General features: G+C 29.0%; 1 protein-coding gene across 1 annotated transcript; it reads left to right on the top strand.

The window, feature by feature from the left end:
* The first annotated feature begins 10901 nt into the window (after positions 1-10901).
* On the top strand, positions 10902-15430 carry LOC108840804 (protein NRT1/ PTR FAMILY 3.1). Its single transcript, XM_018613624.2, has 5 exons — positions 10902-11084; positions 11174-11391; positions 11517-11752; positions 12094-12417; positions 13975-15430. The coding sequence occupies exons 1-5, from the start codon at positions 10982-10984 to the stop codon at positions 14882-14884; spliced, it is 1791 nt and encodes a 596-aa protein (XP_018469126.1). The 5' UTR covers positions 10902-10981; the 3' UTR covers positions 14885-15430.
* The last annotated feature ends 568 nt before the right edge of the window (positions 15431-15998 follow it).

Genomic DNA, 15998 nt, shown 5'->3' with positions numbered 1-15998 from the left:
TGGTCAAGGCTGGAGCTGGGTATAAAGGTTCAAGAGAGCAGTGGCAAGAAAGTCTTCGGCTTGTATCAAGATGGATACATCATTAGATTCTTGGAGGAAACTATTTTCATGAAGTGTGGATGTTGAGTGGTGAAGCTCAAAGTTGGATAAAGCTGGATGAGTTTTATTCATATAGAGATGAACATGAGAGGATACAGGAATCTGCAAGGAGGTGCAGAAGATGAGCAAGTTTGCTCAAATACATGAGGAGAAAGCTCAAGGGAAGGTAGAGAGGCATGAATTAGAAGATCAATGACAAGGTGAAGATTTGTTGGTTTGTGTCATCTGATCTAAGAATGCCAAGTAAATGAAGACTCTTATTCAAAAGAAAGGTTTCACTCAAGTTTCTAGTTGCCATGAAGAAGTCACTTGAGTTGGAGTCTTTGATTAAATGAAAGCAAGGTCAAAAGTGTAACTGATCAGGAGCTGAAGATATTATCTTCATCAGATTACATCGTCATCTCGATCAACTAAGAAGTTACGATGTCGAGGTCTATAACAGAACAGTGAAGAGAGAAAGAGCTCGTACTCAGGAGGGAGAGAGCTCGAGGAAGAGAGAGATCGTGAGTGAGAGAGAGCTAGTGAGGGAAGGAGTTTCTCTGTTTATCTAGCTAGGCTCATCCTCTTGTTTCTTCTTCCTAAATCATACTCATATCTCTAGCCTAGAGACTCTAGGTGATTGTGACAGAGGTAGATAGGAAGAAGGTCTCTTGTGATTGTACTCTTCTCAGTTCATCTATTGGAAAGGTCAAGAGACTTAATTCTCCTTAGTGTGAGTATAGCAACTTATCTACATCAAGGAGTGCGGTGAACACCGGGGTTACCAAAAAAACTCTTGTGTTGTTTATTTTCTCGGTTGATTCGATTCCACATATTTTGATTAGCTGCGATATATTTGCGATTTGAGCTACATTGAAGTTTGCTGGAAACAGATAAATCCTCTTAACACATTCAAATGAAAAAAGAAAGTTCTCAGGGATTTTACAATTAAAAAAAAAAGATTTTACAATCAAACGAAGAAATTCTACAGAGTCTGCTGGTGTTGGTCGGAGATCCAACCACTGGACATTCATCCGCCGGAAGCTGGGGTTCACGTTTAAACAAAAGACCTCTACATGTTAAAGCTGATCTTCATGTCTCTCTTTCTATATTATGAACTTTAAACCCTAGAGACCAGAAAAAGAAACAAAGTGATGACTCTATTTTAACTTCTCTTTTGTAGTTGCACCCTTTTGTGAGATATCTTTGCTGTAGCACACTTGGGAAAATCGATTTTGGTTCTCTCACGCTGGCGATTTTGGAATAGCAGGAAGAAGAAAAGCTATGGATGAATGTGACATGATAAGTCAGGATACGGATTCACCATTGATAGGTTTATTATTAAGGTTTTCCTTTTCATGTGTGGATTTATTTCTTTTCCTTTTCTCATTAGGTTTTAATATTCTCTTTACTATTTATTATATAAGTGTAAGCCTTGCGGCTGATGAGTTCAGTCAATAATAATATTACATTCTTCAACCTAATTATCTCTGAATCTATCTTGCACAAGTTCACATAGAACTTAGCATACGAGCTCAGTCTTTTGAGGTGATCTTTCTATCCTTACGATAATCTTCTGGATCTGTGTATCCTCTTACTTCGAATCCGCAAGTAGGATTTCTAGTTTGGGAATCCGCAAGTAGGATTTCTAGTTTGGGAATCTATCTATCGTGTTTCGTATCTCAATGAACATGGCTTGATTTGGCTGGTCCAAGGTGAATTCGGAATCAGATTTGAAAACAACGAATCGGAGACTCAGAAATCACAAACACAGAAACACTGCTTCGTCTCTTCTCTATAATTTATCTGAGTTGGATGGCGTTAACAAGTTAGCGTCAAAAAAAGTTTTTCTCATAAATAATATTAGTTCTGATTATTTTTTACTTTTTCTTTTCCAAAAAAGAAACAAGAAATTACATATTATTATTGATTGGTGAACCTACACATTCAAGGTGAATCTAGAAAACTTTATAAAAAAAAATCATTTTCATGTATTTGTAAAACTCATGAATATATTTGCATCTCCAAGGACGATAAAGTTGCTATTTTATCCAATGTGTTTAAAATCGATCCAATGGTTGAACTAGGTTTGACTGTGAATCCGTCACGTAGCTAGATTGAATATAATAACTGGTTCGACTCGGAATAGATCTCAAAACTATTTAACTAAATAAAAATCACTAAAACTATAAAAAATTCATTAACCAACTATATAAACAAAAAATAGTTTATACTTACAATGTTTTATATTTGATATTTAATTATATATCATATTTATTAACATTAATTTAAATTTATACAGTGTTAAAATAAATTGAACCAAATTATGGAACTAGATTTGACCCGATTGAACCATATTGAAATATAATCCAAATATTTTCTGGTTCAACTTTCAATTAGGTTTTTCTTTTTTAACGTCTGAATCGATTATTATCGATTAATTATGCTATTACAACGATGAGAATATTACAAAGACGATTTTACAGCCGACAATTCTACCACCATGTAAGAATACACGCCTGACCGCACCACTTTGAGTCGTCCTATGAGATTCATGTTCGATGGTACGCCATGCACCAAACTGAAGATCTCATGTAACATGTTTCTCCATAATCTGCATAATTTGATATTTTCTGAGGTTTGAACCCCAGACCTCCGGGTGTAGAAGCAATTGAACCCTTAGTCAAACCACTGGACCAAAGGGGCTTCCACTTCAATTAGGTTTTTAAAACACTGATTTATTTCTATCAAAAAAAAAAACACTGATTTTATTATATTGCGAAGTTTACCTGTAAACATGCAAATTGTCTCATTTTGTTCATCTGTGTATAACGTTTAGCGTTCATAGGATCTCACTCGAATACACAACATCCTATCTTTAATCGTTTTGGCATTGGATAATAACAATACATATTACATTAAAGAAATCATCAATACAAAGTAAATACTAATAGAAACTCAAATTCGTTTCATTTTTTTGTAAAGAACCGAATACGTCCCCATTTTAGCGACTAAAACAAAAACAAACAAGCCGACAAAAGAAACAAAAACAAACAACAAACAAAGGAGAAAGAAGAGAAACGTAGGCAAGGAGAAAGAAGAGAAACGTAGGCTAACGGAGATGGGAACAGAAGCTGATCACACGTGTGTGGATGCAAAGAGAACCAGCTATTATATAAGTATTAACCACAATACAAAAACCACACTGAAGACCAAAGTCTCATTTTGCTACCTCCCTATCTCCACGATATCTTATCTAATCTTTGCCATTTCTGCATCTTAACTTCCGTATCAATTTTTTTTTAGCATACGGCGTACTTCATTTTTTTTTCTGAAATGTGATGAAAAACCCTACCAAAGTAAAATTTATTGTAACTCTTTCTTTTGGTCCCAAATTTTAAAGATGACGAGACGATGCTAGACGGCAACAATAAGATTGCTGAATAGTTATATCAAATTCTTGACAATACTGGATATATTTTAATATTGTGAAATCAACTTGAATTTTATAAAAACTTATCAAGAAACATATTTTCCCCGAATTAATATAAATTTAGTGGAATCTCAATAAAGAAGTTGACGCTTCATAGTTTGTTATGGAAAGATTTTTATCATTACATGTTTTCCGATGAAAATAATATTAAAAAGACTTTGAAGTCCACTAACAACTATTTTAGAGCACCGTACCAACCAATCATCGGTAGAAGATTGATCGCATTGATCATACATGGATCATTTTATATTTAGTATTAGTTAATGTATTCTTGTTTGTTTATTAAAAAAATTGTCCATGATAAGGATGTATATACATCCGCATATAAATAAATCATGCAGATATTTTTGGATAAAGTTTAAATCTTAGGAAAATCTTTGAATTATAATTTCATAGTTCTTGGTATATTTTTTACACTTTAAGTTTGTGATATTCTTGAATATACTTTAAATCTTAGGAAAATATTTGAATTGCAGTTGCATAGTTCTTGGTGTTTTAAAATAAATTGTAGACAGGAATTGTATTTATTTAAATAAATTAGTTTGAAATGTACATTGCCAATCAATCAAAATGTCCAGCAATCACATTAAGTTTTAGAAACTGTACGAATAGTTTAATGTTGGTTGCATAAAACTCTGTCCGAGGTATCTATTAAAAAGACATTTTAAATAAGAAACTCCAAAAATGCTATAGAAACATTGTGGAAACACAATTCATAAATTTTTTTTGTTTAATCAGGGGTGATTCGGCGGCCGAGACCAACTGACTAATCTCCTGGAGTCTAAGGTACTTCATGTATTCTTGTCATTTAAAGCAGTTTGAATGGCCAGCATGAGCCAAATACAGGTGGTTTTCCGTATTTGGAACCAAACTCCCTTAAATAACCACCACTAGATCAGCGCGCACTGATTTCATAAAAAAAGAACTTATTTTTTTTTCATAAAAAACTTTATTTTTTTCGTTTTATTTTGTTTTGAAGACACGATGGAAACATATATACTTAAAATACTACAAGTGTTAAAAGATATGAAGGGTGCAACTTTGATTGTAAATTTGTTGAATAAAATCATTTTAAATGATTCATTCCCTAAATTTCACAACTTCTTTTACCACTGAACTTGAATGATGATTCCATCAGTTGCACAAAAATATAAACAAAATACATAAGAATATATATATTTTATGATTTTGACTTAGAAGGAATGAGACAAATTTTATTTCATTCTTTTACGTATTTCATTCATGTTGTACTATACATTTTTATATTATTAATTTCATATTATGTTTTCAAATTTATATCTATTAGTTTTGTAACTTAATTAAACCATAATTTCTATTTGCCTAACTGATTAAATAACCTAGAAAAGTGCTTCTTAGTAAAATGGTCCTAAGCATATGTGAGATGTTGGAAGTGATCAATTCTTTTCATTAGACAAGATTATATTTGGAAACTTTAGATTGAAGATTTTTTTATGGAGCTAATAAAAATAAAAAGATTTTTTTTCTATTTTACTAAATAGTACTGTACGTATTTGTGTTCCTTAAAATTAGTATAATTATATTTTAATGTTATAAATAATTGTTTTTAAATATCAAATTATACAATTTAAAAGTTGGTATTTACATTTCAAATTGTTTTGCAATTTTTCTCATTTTCATAAATCAATTAAATGAATCGTTTGCCTCCACCATTTTTATATCCAATAGAAGAGACTCTATGCTAATGTGGAAGTTTAGTTTTAATTTGTAAGTACTTAGTATTGTTTAAATTTATATGTTTTTAAATTTTTGTTATTATTATTTTTCTTAATAATTTATAAGAAAGTTATATGCTAATCCACAAATATTGTTTTAGTATCTGTTATAAATGATATGTTTATGTTGGTTACATTTTTTTTCTTTACATTTTTATTTATCATCGTTCTACTTTTATAATGGGTAAATAAAGATTTCTTTGATTATTATACCTTTTCATTTATCTAAATCCTAATATTATAATAATTATACTTCCTTTACCAGTTTTAGTTTTTTTTCTTATTAGATTTCTTTGTACCATTTTTTATTTTTTGAGTTTTGTATATTTTATGATAATTGATGTGTTTTCGACTATTTACTTAATATTTCTGGCCTATAATTTGTAGTCCGGATTAATTCTTTTTATGAGCATCTATAACAACCCCCTTTATTTTAAAGGAGAAACTCATTTAAAATAAAATGATAGTTTTCCAACAGTGGTCATTTATATTTTCTTTAAATTTTTAATATATTACATTTTAGTCTTAAATAGTATAATAATTAAATATAATCATTAAAATTTCAAAATTCAATAACATAACTATTTGATAGATATTAAAGTAAAGTATTTTTGAAAAATATATAATAATATGTAGTCAAATATTACTTTAAATAGTATAAAAATGTTAATAATTTGTTTTTATTTGAAATAGTTTTAAGAAACTATAACGATAATTACTAAAATATAATATATAAAAAGTTATCATGAAATTGTGAATTGTAGGGAATAAAGTGAAAAATTTATAGTGTTTAAAGGGTCTCGAGAGTGATTATTTATATTTTTGAAGGTGTAATATTTACCCATTTAAAAAATAAATGGATAAAGAGTGATTGGAATACAAAACCTTTTAAAAAAATAAAGGGACAAAGGGCTGTAGAAAATGCTCTAACCTACTATTTTTTATTTTTTGTTAGTTTTTTCACTTTTGTATTAAGACTCAATTATCACTGTTAGTTTAGCAATGATGGTTAAGATCCCAAAAGGTTATGCCTTTAAATCCCCTATTATATTACACTTTTATGACGATGCTTAAAAATTAAATCTTAATTTTATTTATGTTTTATTATAATAATTTTAATAGTTAAGTTCGTTTAAATGACAATTTATTATAGTTGCAAACTCCTTTTCAACTAATTATATTAGATACTTTCATTTGATGCATTTTAACCTAGATGGATCTATAGTAAATCCGATACCTTCAATGTGCATCTGTATACAATAAAAATTCTATAAATTAATAAATTTAGACTTTGATATTTTATTAATTTATAGAACTTATTTTTTAGATTTATATATTTAAATTATGTTTCTATTTAAAAATAAAAATATATAATTTACTGTAATGTATTGATTAAATTTTATATATACACATTTTATATTGTTCTTCTTCAAATTTTTGGTAGAAAATATGTACCATAAATGTAAATTATTTTACGTGTAAAATGACAAAATTATATTTAGGAATCTTAAGAAAACATAAAGAATTACTAAAAGCTAACTATACAATATATTATTTATATTTTATTTAAATTTTATATACAATAAATATTAATAGACCTAAGTCTATTTTTAGAAATTATTATTTTATTATTTTATCGAATTGTGTCATATTTCATACTGATACAATTTAAAACTAGCGAAACTTATTAATTTTTTGAATATTAATTTATGAAGTTGTATTGTATTATTGCAAGTTGCAACAGCTGAATTAAGTAAAGAATATCAAAAATGCATCTTGTCTTGATAAAATAAAATTGAGCAATTGGTAAAATTTTATAATAAAGGGAGCCTCATACGTGTATCAATCAATTATATAAACATTTACGTGCTTAAGAAAACATTTTAAAGTACTAAAACAAGAATTATGTATTTTTTTAGTTTTTTCTGAGACCAAAAAATTTGGAACAGAATCTCATAATCTCTCATATTCAAAACTACATTATGTAAAATTCGGAACCGAATCTCATAATCTCTCATATTAAAAATTACATTATGTAAAATTTGGAACCAGAGATTTATAACATAGTGGTCAAATTCTTTTTTTTTTCAGTTGAGGTAAACAATCTCTAGTGTAATTATTCAGTTAACTGGACATATAATTTCAGTATGCAGATTTGATTTTCCCCATACAAATCGTCAACATATTTGACAACAAAAATCATCTACATAAAAACTATCAATGATTAACCAATATCAGTAGAATGGTATAACAAATTTCTACATTATTCTTTGTCAAAAATGAATAAAACACAAAATGTGAAGAAATGCGTATATACGACAAACATAAGTTATTAATCGATGCAATAAAATAAAATGATCATATCAACATTTAAATTTGTTTCTAGGTGAAAGAGACATCACCCTTAAGAAAGCAAACCATTTTTCTTTTCAGTTTGACTACTCTATGATCAACAAAAATCAAATGATACAGCATTAATATTCTGATGTCAGTATGATAAACAATTTAACACAGATATCCGTGAGGAGAATATGAAATTGTATTGTAATAATCATTTACACATTATAAATTAACGTTGCACAAAAAGACATAATAAAATTAGCATGAGAGATGTATTAAATTTTTATTATGTATATTTTCTAATCATTTTTTGCAACACTTTTTTGCAACACTTTTTTTTCTAATCATTTACATAAAGCTATTCTTGAAGAGTAAAAGAAGAAAGAAAAGTCGTATGGAAGTGGAAGTCACTGGATGGGACTAGAGAATGGGTTTGGCTGTGCAAAAAGGAAGTCCCCACAATGCCATGTGATATGCATTCGGATGATCTAATTCCGCAACTCCTATATCACTCTGACTACTCTCTTGGGATCTATTTCTGACGCATGCGAATATACTACAACACAGACTAGCACTAGAATATAATTTTATTTTTAAAAATTATATTCAAACTAATCTGTTATCAATGATGAGGGATGTGAAAACGGATAATAGGCAAGAAAATATAAGGAGAAAAAAACACATTAATCTATGTCTTCAGTAGCGTTGTTTTGGTTACGAACGATATTATTACTAGACATCAAACAAAGTTTTTAGACACAGTATGGTGATGGAAAGAGAACAAGACTATAAATATAAAAGGAATCCTAAATACATCTCTAACTTAACTCTAATTTGACCGTAAACATATAGGCATAAACAGTAAACCTAATCTGATGTCTAGTAATAATATCACTTAATTTGCTACGAAAATCACATCACTTATATAGGAACTATTGTAGCTATATTCTTATTTGCTACGAAAATTACATTATTTGTATGGAATTCCTCTTTCACAAATGACATGTTTCTGCAGGATAGAAGAAGACATATCAACACATCAAACTAAGTTCTCCAAGAAAAAAAAAACACATCAAACTATACAGACTTACTAATACTATATTATAGCTTTACACAATAGTTGTCTACTAATTTAAAATGATTTTCACATATGAATATTGATGAATTTCTAAATTATATATAATATTTAAATGAATACGTTATCACAAAAATTTAAATAACTGTTTTATATCAAAGCACAAGTTTGTCCAACTGGTCGAAAGAAACGCAAATAGTTTATTGTTGATGTGATGATGTAAACACCTCAAAACATGGGATTTTGTGTTAACGATGTTGATCCGCACAAACTTTTCTTGAAAGACATTATTATATACATAATATAAAACTGAGAAAATGTGGCTGAACGAAGATGTAAGAACAGACACAACAATAACATTAGAAAATCAATAACAACAAAAACTTGTATGATTGATTCATCGTAAATCATTAGAAAATCATGGACCTTACATTTCAATCAATTTTTTACCTTCGAAAATTATGTGTTTAGTGACACTACTTAGGCTTGGAATGGTGTAGCGGGACAAATGCAGTTCTTCCGTACAAAAATCACATTCATATTTTTCAGTTTCTAAAATGCAATTAGCAGAAAATATGCATGTAGTTCCCTATTTATTTTTAGGTAAGATGACTTATTTCCACACCAGAACTATCATATAGTAACAAATGTACACGGTCTTTCAATTTCGCCTTAGTTCTACACCATTTAAGTTTAACAACCTATTTTTACACACGATAAATATTTGAAACTCGTTTCCACACAGACCAAGATTTAGCTTGGTTTTAATGGTTTATGATACGAACCAATAGTAAACCAGCTCGTATCGGTTGATATTGGTACAACCTAATCAAAATAATATTTTTACGGTTTTGAATTTTTTTAAGCCGGATCTTGTGTCTGTTTATTAGATATATTAAGTTGATTTAATCTACTTTAAATTTTCTAATCGGATCGTTATCTGGTTTAAATAAGCCAATCATTGATTAAATTTAGGGTTTATGTAGCATTAACCAATTTTAAATCGTTATTTGTTGTTATTAGTTCGTCTTTCAAATTTTAGGTGGAAACATGGTTCAAATTTTTATCATGTGTAAAAATAGGTTGTTATACTTAAATGGTGTGCAATTATGACGAGGTTAAAAAATTGGATACATTTATTACTATATGATAGTTATGGTGTGGGAATATGTCGTATTCCCTTATTTTTACATTATCTGGAGAAAATGGAAGATTTTCATGTAAATCTCATTCACTATACATTTGGTTTTGTTCATATGTTTTTTTGTTATCAACATTTAATTTTAAAATTTATTTATTTTCTTTTATAAATATGCCATATTTTTGTTATATTTTACTTATAACTTTAACAATACAAATATTTTCATTGTACACTTATTTTTCGTCATATATTTTATATTTATTTAAATTATTATTTTTATATAATGCATGTTTTATTATAATATGTATTATGCAAATATAAAATAATATAGTTTAAATATGTATATTAATTAATGAAATAGAGATGTATTTTGGTTAAATTCTAATGCCTTTCATATTTTGATTTTAAATTGCAGAAACATGTATTTCGTTAAAGTTGCAGTAACATGTATTTTGTTAAATTCTAATGTCATTCATATTTTGATTTTCTTAAAACCGTAGTAACATGTTATTTATGTATTATATTTCCATATGTTTTGATATATTTATTGTAATTTTTATTATTTAAACATATATATTTATTGTAATTTTTATTATTTCCTACTTGATTTACTTGATCTGCACTTATCTTATTTGATATGCATGATCCGCTTGATCTCCACATTTTGAACTGTTTTTACCATTCTAAACCTCAGTTAAGTCCATGTTTTCCACTAAAAAACATATTTGTGCCGAAAAAAACTTAAGATTTTCTTCAAAAACAAAAAAAAACTTAAGAATATGCTAAAATAAACTAGTTCATAAGGTCATGAAATCAAACAACTGTTTTTAGGTGAATCAGTAGACGTCACTGTCGTATTCCTTTATAGATCTCAAACGTACCAAAGCCACTAAAGCACCCAGTAATTTTTGTCCACAAAAAAGCACCCAGTAATTTTTTTCTTCTTTTTTTTTTTTTATCAAAAACACCCAGTAATTTATAAACCAAAAAACCCTATAAATATAGCCCCCCTGGTTAACACTAACTTCAACACTTACAAGTTACAACAAACAAAAATACATAAACATACTTAAGTATCATTACAAGCAACAATCAAGAACATGGAGGAGAAGAGCAAGAACAAGATCAATAATGAAGAAGAACAGCTTCATGGGAGGCCAGGACGACCAAAAGGAGGATTGATTACTATGCCTTTTATCTTCGGTATGATCCATTATGACTATTATTTGAGCTTTTTATGTGATGAATCTGATAATTTCTAATTAATAATTCGATGGATTATATGTTATCAGCTAACGAGATATGTGAGAAACTGGCGGTGATTGGGTTTCACGCAAACATGATAAGTTATCTAACAACACAGCTTCACCTTCCCTTAACTAAAGCAGCCAATACTCTCACTAACTTCTCGGGAACTTCGAGTCTCACTCCTCTCCTCGGTGCCTTTGTCGCCGACTCCTTCGCCGGCCGCTTTTGGACCATCACTATTGCTTCCATCATCTACCAAATTGTACGTTTATATATAAATTTATTCAAAAATTTCTTGAATATTTTTTTATAATAACGTTTTTTGCTGTATTACATCGATTTTACTGTTCTAACTTAGAGATGGTAAATTGAAAAAAAAAATAATAGGGGATGACACTACTCACAATATCAGCAATAATACCAACGCTAAGACCACCACCATGTAAAGGTGAAGAGGTTTGCGTAGTGGCAGACACAGCACAGTTAAGTATACTTTACATAGCTCTTCTTCTTGGAGCTCTCGGGTCGGGAGGGATACGACCATGTGTTGTTGCTTTCGGTGCGGATCAGTTCGACGAGTCGGATCCTAAGCAAACCACCAAAACCTGGAACTACTTCAACTGGTACTTATTATATACTTTTCTTGATATACCTATATACATATAAATAACTTATTAGATTCCTTTCGTAGATTTCTGCCATGATGTAAAAAAAGGATGAGCATGTATCACAAGCAAACCAATAAAACAAATTTCTTAATTAAATGTCTCTAAGTAAAAAGTAAGTAATCATATAGATGTTCAAAAGTCGCATTTTGAATTAAAAGCATGTGTTTTGTGCACAAAAAAAGAATTATGATCATGTGTTTGATGGATAGAGTAGTTTTCTTTCTAGTTAACTATGTAGATATTATAAGTTATAACCCGAAATAGTTATAAGTTTATTGATGGATTTGAAATATTAGGTACTATTTTTGCATGGGAGCAGCACATTTAGTGGCGGTGACAGTTCTTGTGTACATCCAAGATAACGTTGGGTGGGGTCTGGGTTTAGGCATCCCGACAGTTGCTATGTTCTTATCCGTTATTGCTTTTGTCGGCGGTTTCCGGCTTTACCGTCATTTGATTCCATCCGGTAGTCCGTTTACCCGTTTAATACAAGTCGCAGTCTCAGCATTTCGCAAAAGGAAACTGAGGATGGTTTCTGATCCCACACTTCTCTATACCAACGATGAAATTGATGCTTCTATCTCCTTAGGTGGTAAACTCACACACACCAAACACATGAGGTAATATTTATATTGATGACTTTTTTTTTTTTGAAAAAGGGCTATATTGATGACTTTTCTTCTCCGGTTTCTATATTTCTATTTATAAATGCATAGAAATTCACATATAGAAAACTAGAGCTACTTCTTTAAACGAAGAGTAGTCATAAAATATACTACTGATAGTTTCGATCCTAAATTTATATAGTAGTATCAACTAACACTTTATTAGTATCGCATTATTTATTTCAGATTAAGTATCCGTATGACTATATATCCAGATAGTCACGAGGACTCGTAGAAAATCTAAATATATAACTAGAAAATGATACGACCTGAAGCGTAAATCAAATATAGTGACGTAAACAATTGAGTAATCGTACAACAACTTGTCCACTGGGTGAAACAGGACAAAACAAAAGTTTTTTTTAACAAAAGAAATAAATCTTAATTTCTAATCGGTGATTTTCATTGAAAATTAAAATTTCCAAAAATATAGTTCAGGCCACGACAAACACATCAAAGTTGTCATTATTATTGTTTTGGCATATAATATATGCTGCAACAATTGGACTTTTATTGGAGCCAATTTTAAAATAGTAATGGTTATATAATTAATAATCATTTCTCATTTCAAAATCTAAACATTTCGAAAATAGTAATATTAAAATAACTAGTACTTCGTCCGTTTCATTTTAATTGTCGTTTTCGACTTAAATACACATATTAAAAAATATTTAATTTTATGTATTTACTAAATAAAAATATCATTATAAACACATCTAATCAACATTTTAACCGAAAAAAATTAGAATATAAAGTCAATAAATTATACTTTGAAAATATAAAATATTATGAATTTTATTTTACAATGACAACTAAATTTAAAGGGAGAAAATAGTAATTTTCAATTTTCAAAATATAAACATCTTGAAATAGTAATAATTTGATAATTAGTAGTAGTAATTAATTGTTCATTTGTCACTCTTTTGCGTTGCTCAGTTTTCAAGATCTAAAACATTAGTTTGAGTATAAGTTATTTGTTTGTGTATTTTGACGAATTTAGAAATTCAAACTAACTCGATGTTGTACGTTCTATGATTTTTAAAATAAATCATGTGTTATTGAAGATTTTATTGACAGAGCATAAGTTAAACCATGCGTTATTCAATTTTACCATCGTACTCGTTCTATGATTTTAAAACACATGTTAAAATCATTTGTTATTGATGATTTATAAATCATAACTTAAAGCATGTGTTATTTAATCATATATATTTTACTAATGGATTTGATTTCACAATGTATTTAGAGAATTTCTTTATTAAAAATACAAATACTGAATCCCAGGAAAAACTATAAATATGAAACAAAATGCTATATGTTAGATTTAAAACTAGGAAACTTTGATTTTGTAAATCCTATATAAATTTCAAAATCAAAGGAACAACATCCTCTAAATCATTGCATTTCACATATATAGTCTATTAATACATTATGATCAAATAAAATTTGTATTTTAGTTGTTTATGCTTGCTATGTTTACTAATTACTATCTCTTATGTTAATTCTTTTTAGTTTCTTGGACAAAGCAGCAATAGTGACTGAAGAAGATAATTTGAAACCGGGTGAAATCCCAAACCTATGGAAACTAAACACAGTCCACCGTGTCGAAGAGCTTAAATCTGTGATCCGAATGGGTCCAATTGGAGCCTCCGGAATCCTGCTAATCACAGCATATGCTCAACAAGGAACATTCTCTCTTCAACAAGCCAAAACTACAAATCGACACTTAACCAAATCATTCCAAATTCCAGCCGGTTCAATGTCCGTCTTTACAACCGTTGCAATGCTCTCCACTATTGTCTTCTACGACCGCTTCTTGGTAAAAATAGCAAGAAAATTCACCGGTCTCGAGCGAGGCATCACATTCCTCCATCGTATGGGAGTTGGATTCGTGATCTCGATCATTGCAACTCTCGTCGCTGGATTTGTTGAGATCAAACGCAAGCATGTTGCTATCGAGCATGGCCTTTTGAATAAACCACACACAATGGTTCCTATCTCGTTTCTTTGGTTGATACCTCAGTACAGTCTCCATGGAGTTGCAGAGGCTTTCATGTCAATTGGACATATGGAGTTTTTTTATGACCAAGCGCCTGAGAGTATGAGGAGTACAGCGATGGCGCTTTTTTGGATGGCGATTTCGATCGGGAACTATGTGAGCACTTTGCTTGTGACTTTGGTTCATAAATTCAGCGGTAAACCGGATGGGAGCAATTGGTTACCAGATAACAATTTAAACCGAGGAAAGCTTGAATACTTTTACTGGTTAATCACCTTATTACAAGTTGTTAATCTCGTGTATTATCTTTGGTGTGCAAAGATTTACACGTACAAACCGGTTCAAGTGCATCATAGTATAGAAGTCAATAGTCCAGTTAGAGATGAATTACAAGTATCCAATAGGAATTTAGTTGATGCATGAGTTTCTTGTGTATGTGTAATGTAAATTCAATAATAGTATTTATAAAATCAATAAAAACAGAAAGATTGGTGTTCAAGATGGATAAAGAAACCGATCCAAAACTGAGATAACATTGAGAAACCTAAAACTCCAAAATATTTAACCCAAACACCTAAATCGATTTCAACTGGGTTGAAGATGTATCTTCTCAAAATCTCGGATGTGGTAGTCTGGTAGACAAAGTTTAGATCTATTATGAGCCATCTTCGAACAATTTTTAGTGATGAACTGTGGCAGAGTTACATAATTGAATTGCTAGTAGCTGTTGCACGATCCTAGCTTTGAGTAACAATTTTAAATGTAAATAAAAAAATCTTTGAAATCCTTGGATTGTGAGGATATAAAGTTCAGAGAACTTCTGTGTTTGGCTCTTCAGCTGGGCAGCCTTTGACTGCTTATTGTAACTAGTAATATAAAACGCGTTTATAAGTATATGAGAACTATCTTATTTTTCTAAAAAACTATTTTTTTGGGAATTTTTCACATTAATTTATAATCATTAGGTAATATAAAATATAAAATAATATTGTTAATATAAAATTCTTTTTAATTATATAATAAGTTAAATACCTAAAATCATGGAGAACATGACACATAAGCAATTGTATTTTCTAGATAATAACAAAATATCTAGAATTTTGTTATTATAATAACAAAATATCTATATGAGAATTATCTTATTTTTAAAATAATATTTTTGATAATTTATCATATTAATTTATAACCAATTAAGTAATATAAATATTTAAGATCTAATATTATTAATATAAAATTCGTTTATAAGTATATGAGAACTATCTTATTTTTCTAAAAAACTATTTTTTTGAGAAATTATCACATTAATTTATAATCATTAGGTAATATAAAATATAATCTAATATTGTTAATATAAAATTATTTTTAATTATATAATAAGTTAAATACCTAAAATCATGGAGAACATGACACATAAGCAAAATCACTTCATAAATAATAGTATATATATATATATATAAATTAATGATAATGAATAATAAAGATTTGTTAACAATTTTTGTATCCTCTCTAGTTTTTGTTTAACTTTATATTATTAAAA

This window comes from Raphanus sativus, chromosome 2 (assembly GCF_000801105.2).
Source record: "Raphanus sativus cultivar WK10039 chromosome 2, ASM80110v3, whole genome shotgun sequence".
Taxonomy (NCBI): domain Eukaryota; kingdom Viridiplantae; phylum Streptophyta; class Magnoliopsida; order Brassicales; family Brassicaceae; genus Raphanus; species Raphanus sativus.
Note: the sequence above shows the minus strand (reverse complement) of the source record. Positions and strands in the feature narration are given on the sequence as shown.

What these genes read in the sequence shown, in the direction of transcription:
- LOC108840804 (XM_018613624.2), top strand. Translation starts at nt 10,982, where the DNA reads ATGGAGGAGAAGAGCAAGAACAAGATCAATAATGAAGAAGAACAGCTT. An exon ending in CTTCCATCATCTACCAAATT is followed by an intron (nt 11,392 to 11,516) that starts GTACGTTTATAT and finishes AAAAAATAATAG; the next exon opens with GGGATGACACTACTCACAAT. An exon ending in ACACACACCAAACACATGAG is followed by an intron (nt 12,418 to 13,974) that starts GTAATATTTATA and finishes AATTCTTTTTAG; the next exon opens with TTTCTTGGACAAAGCAGCAA.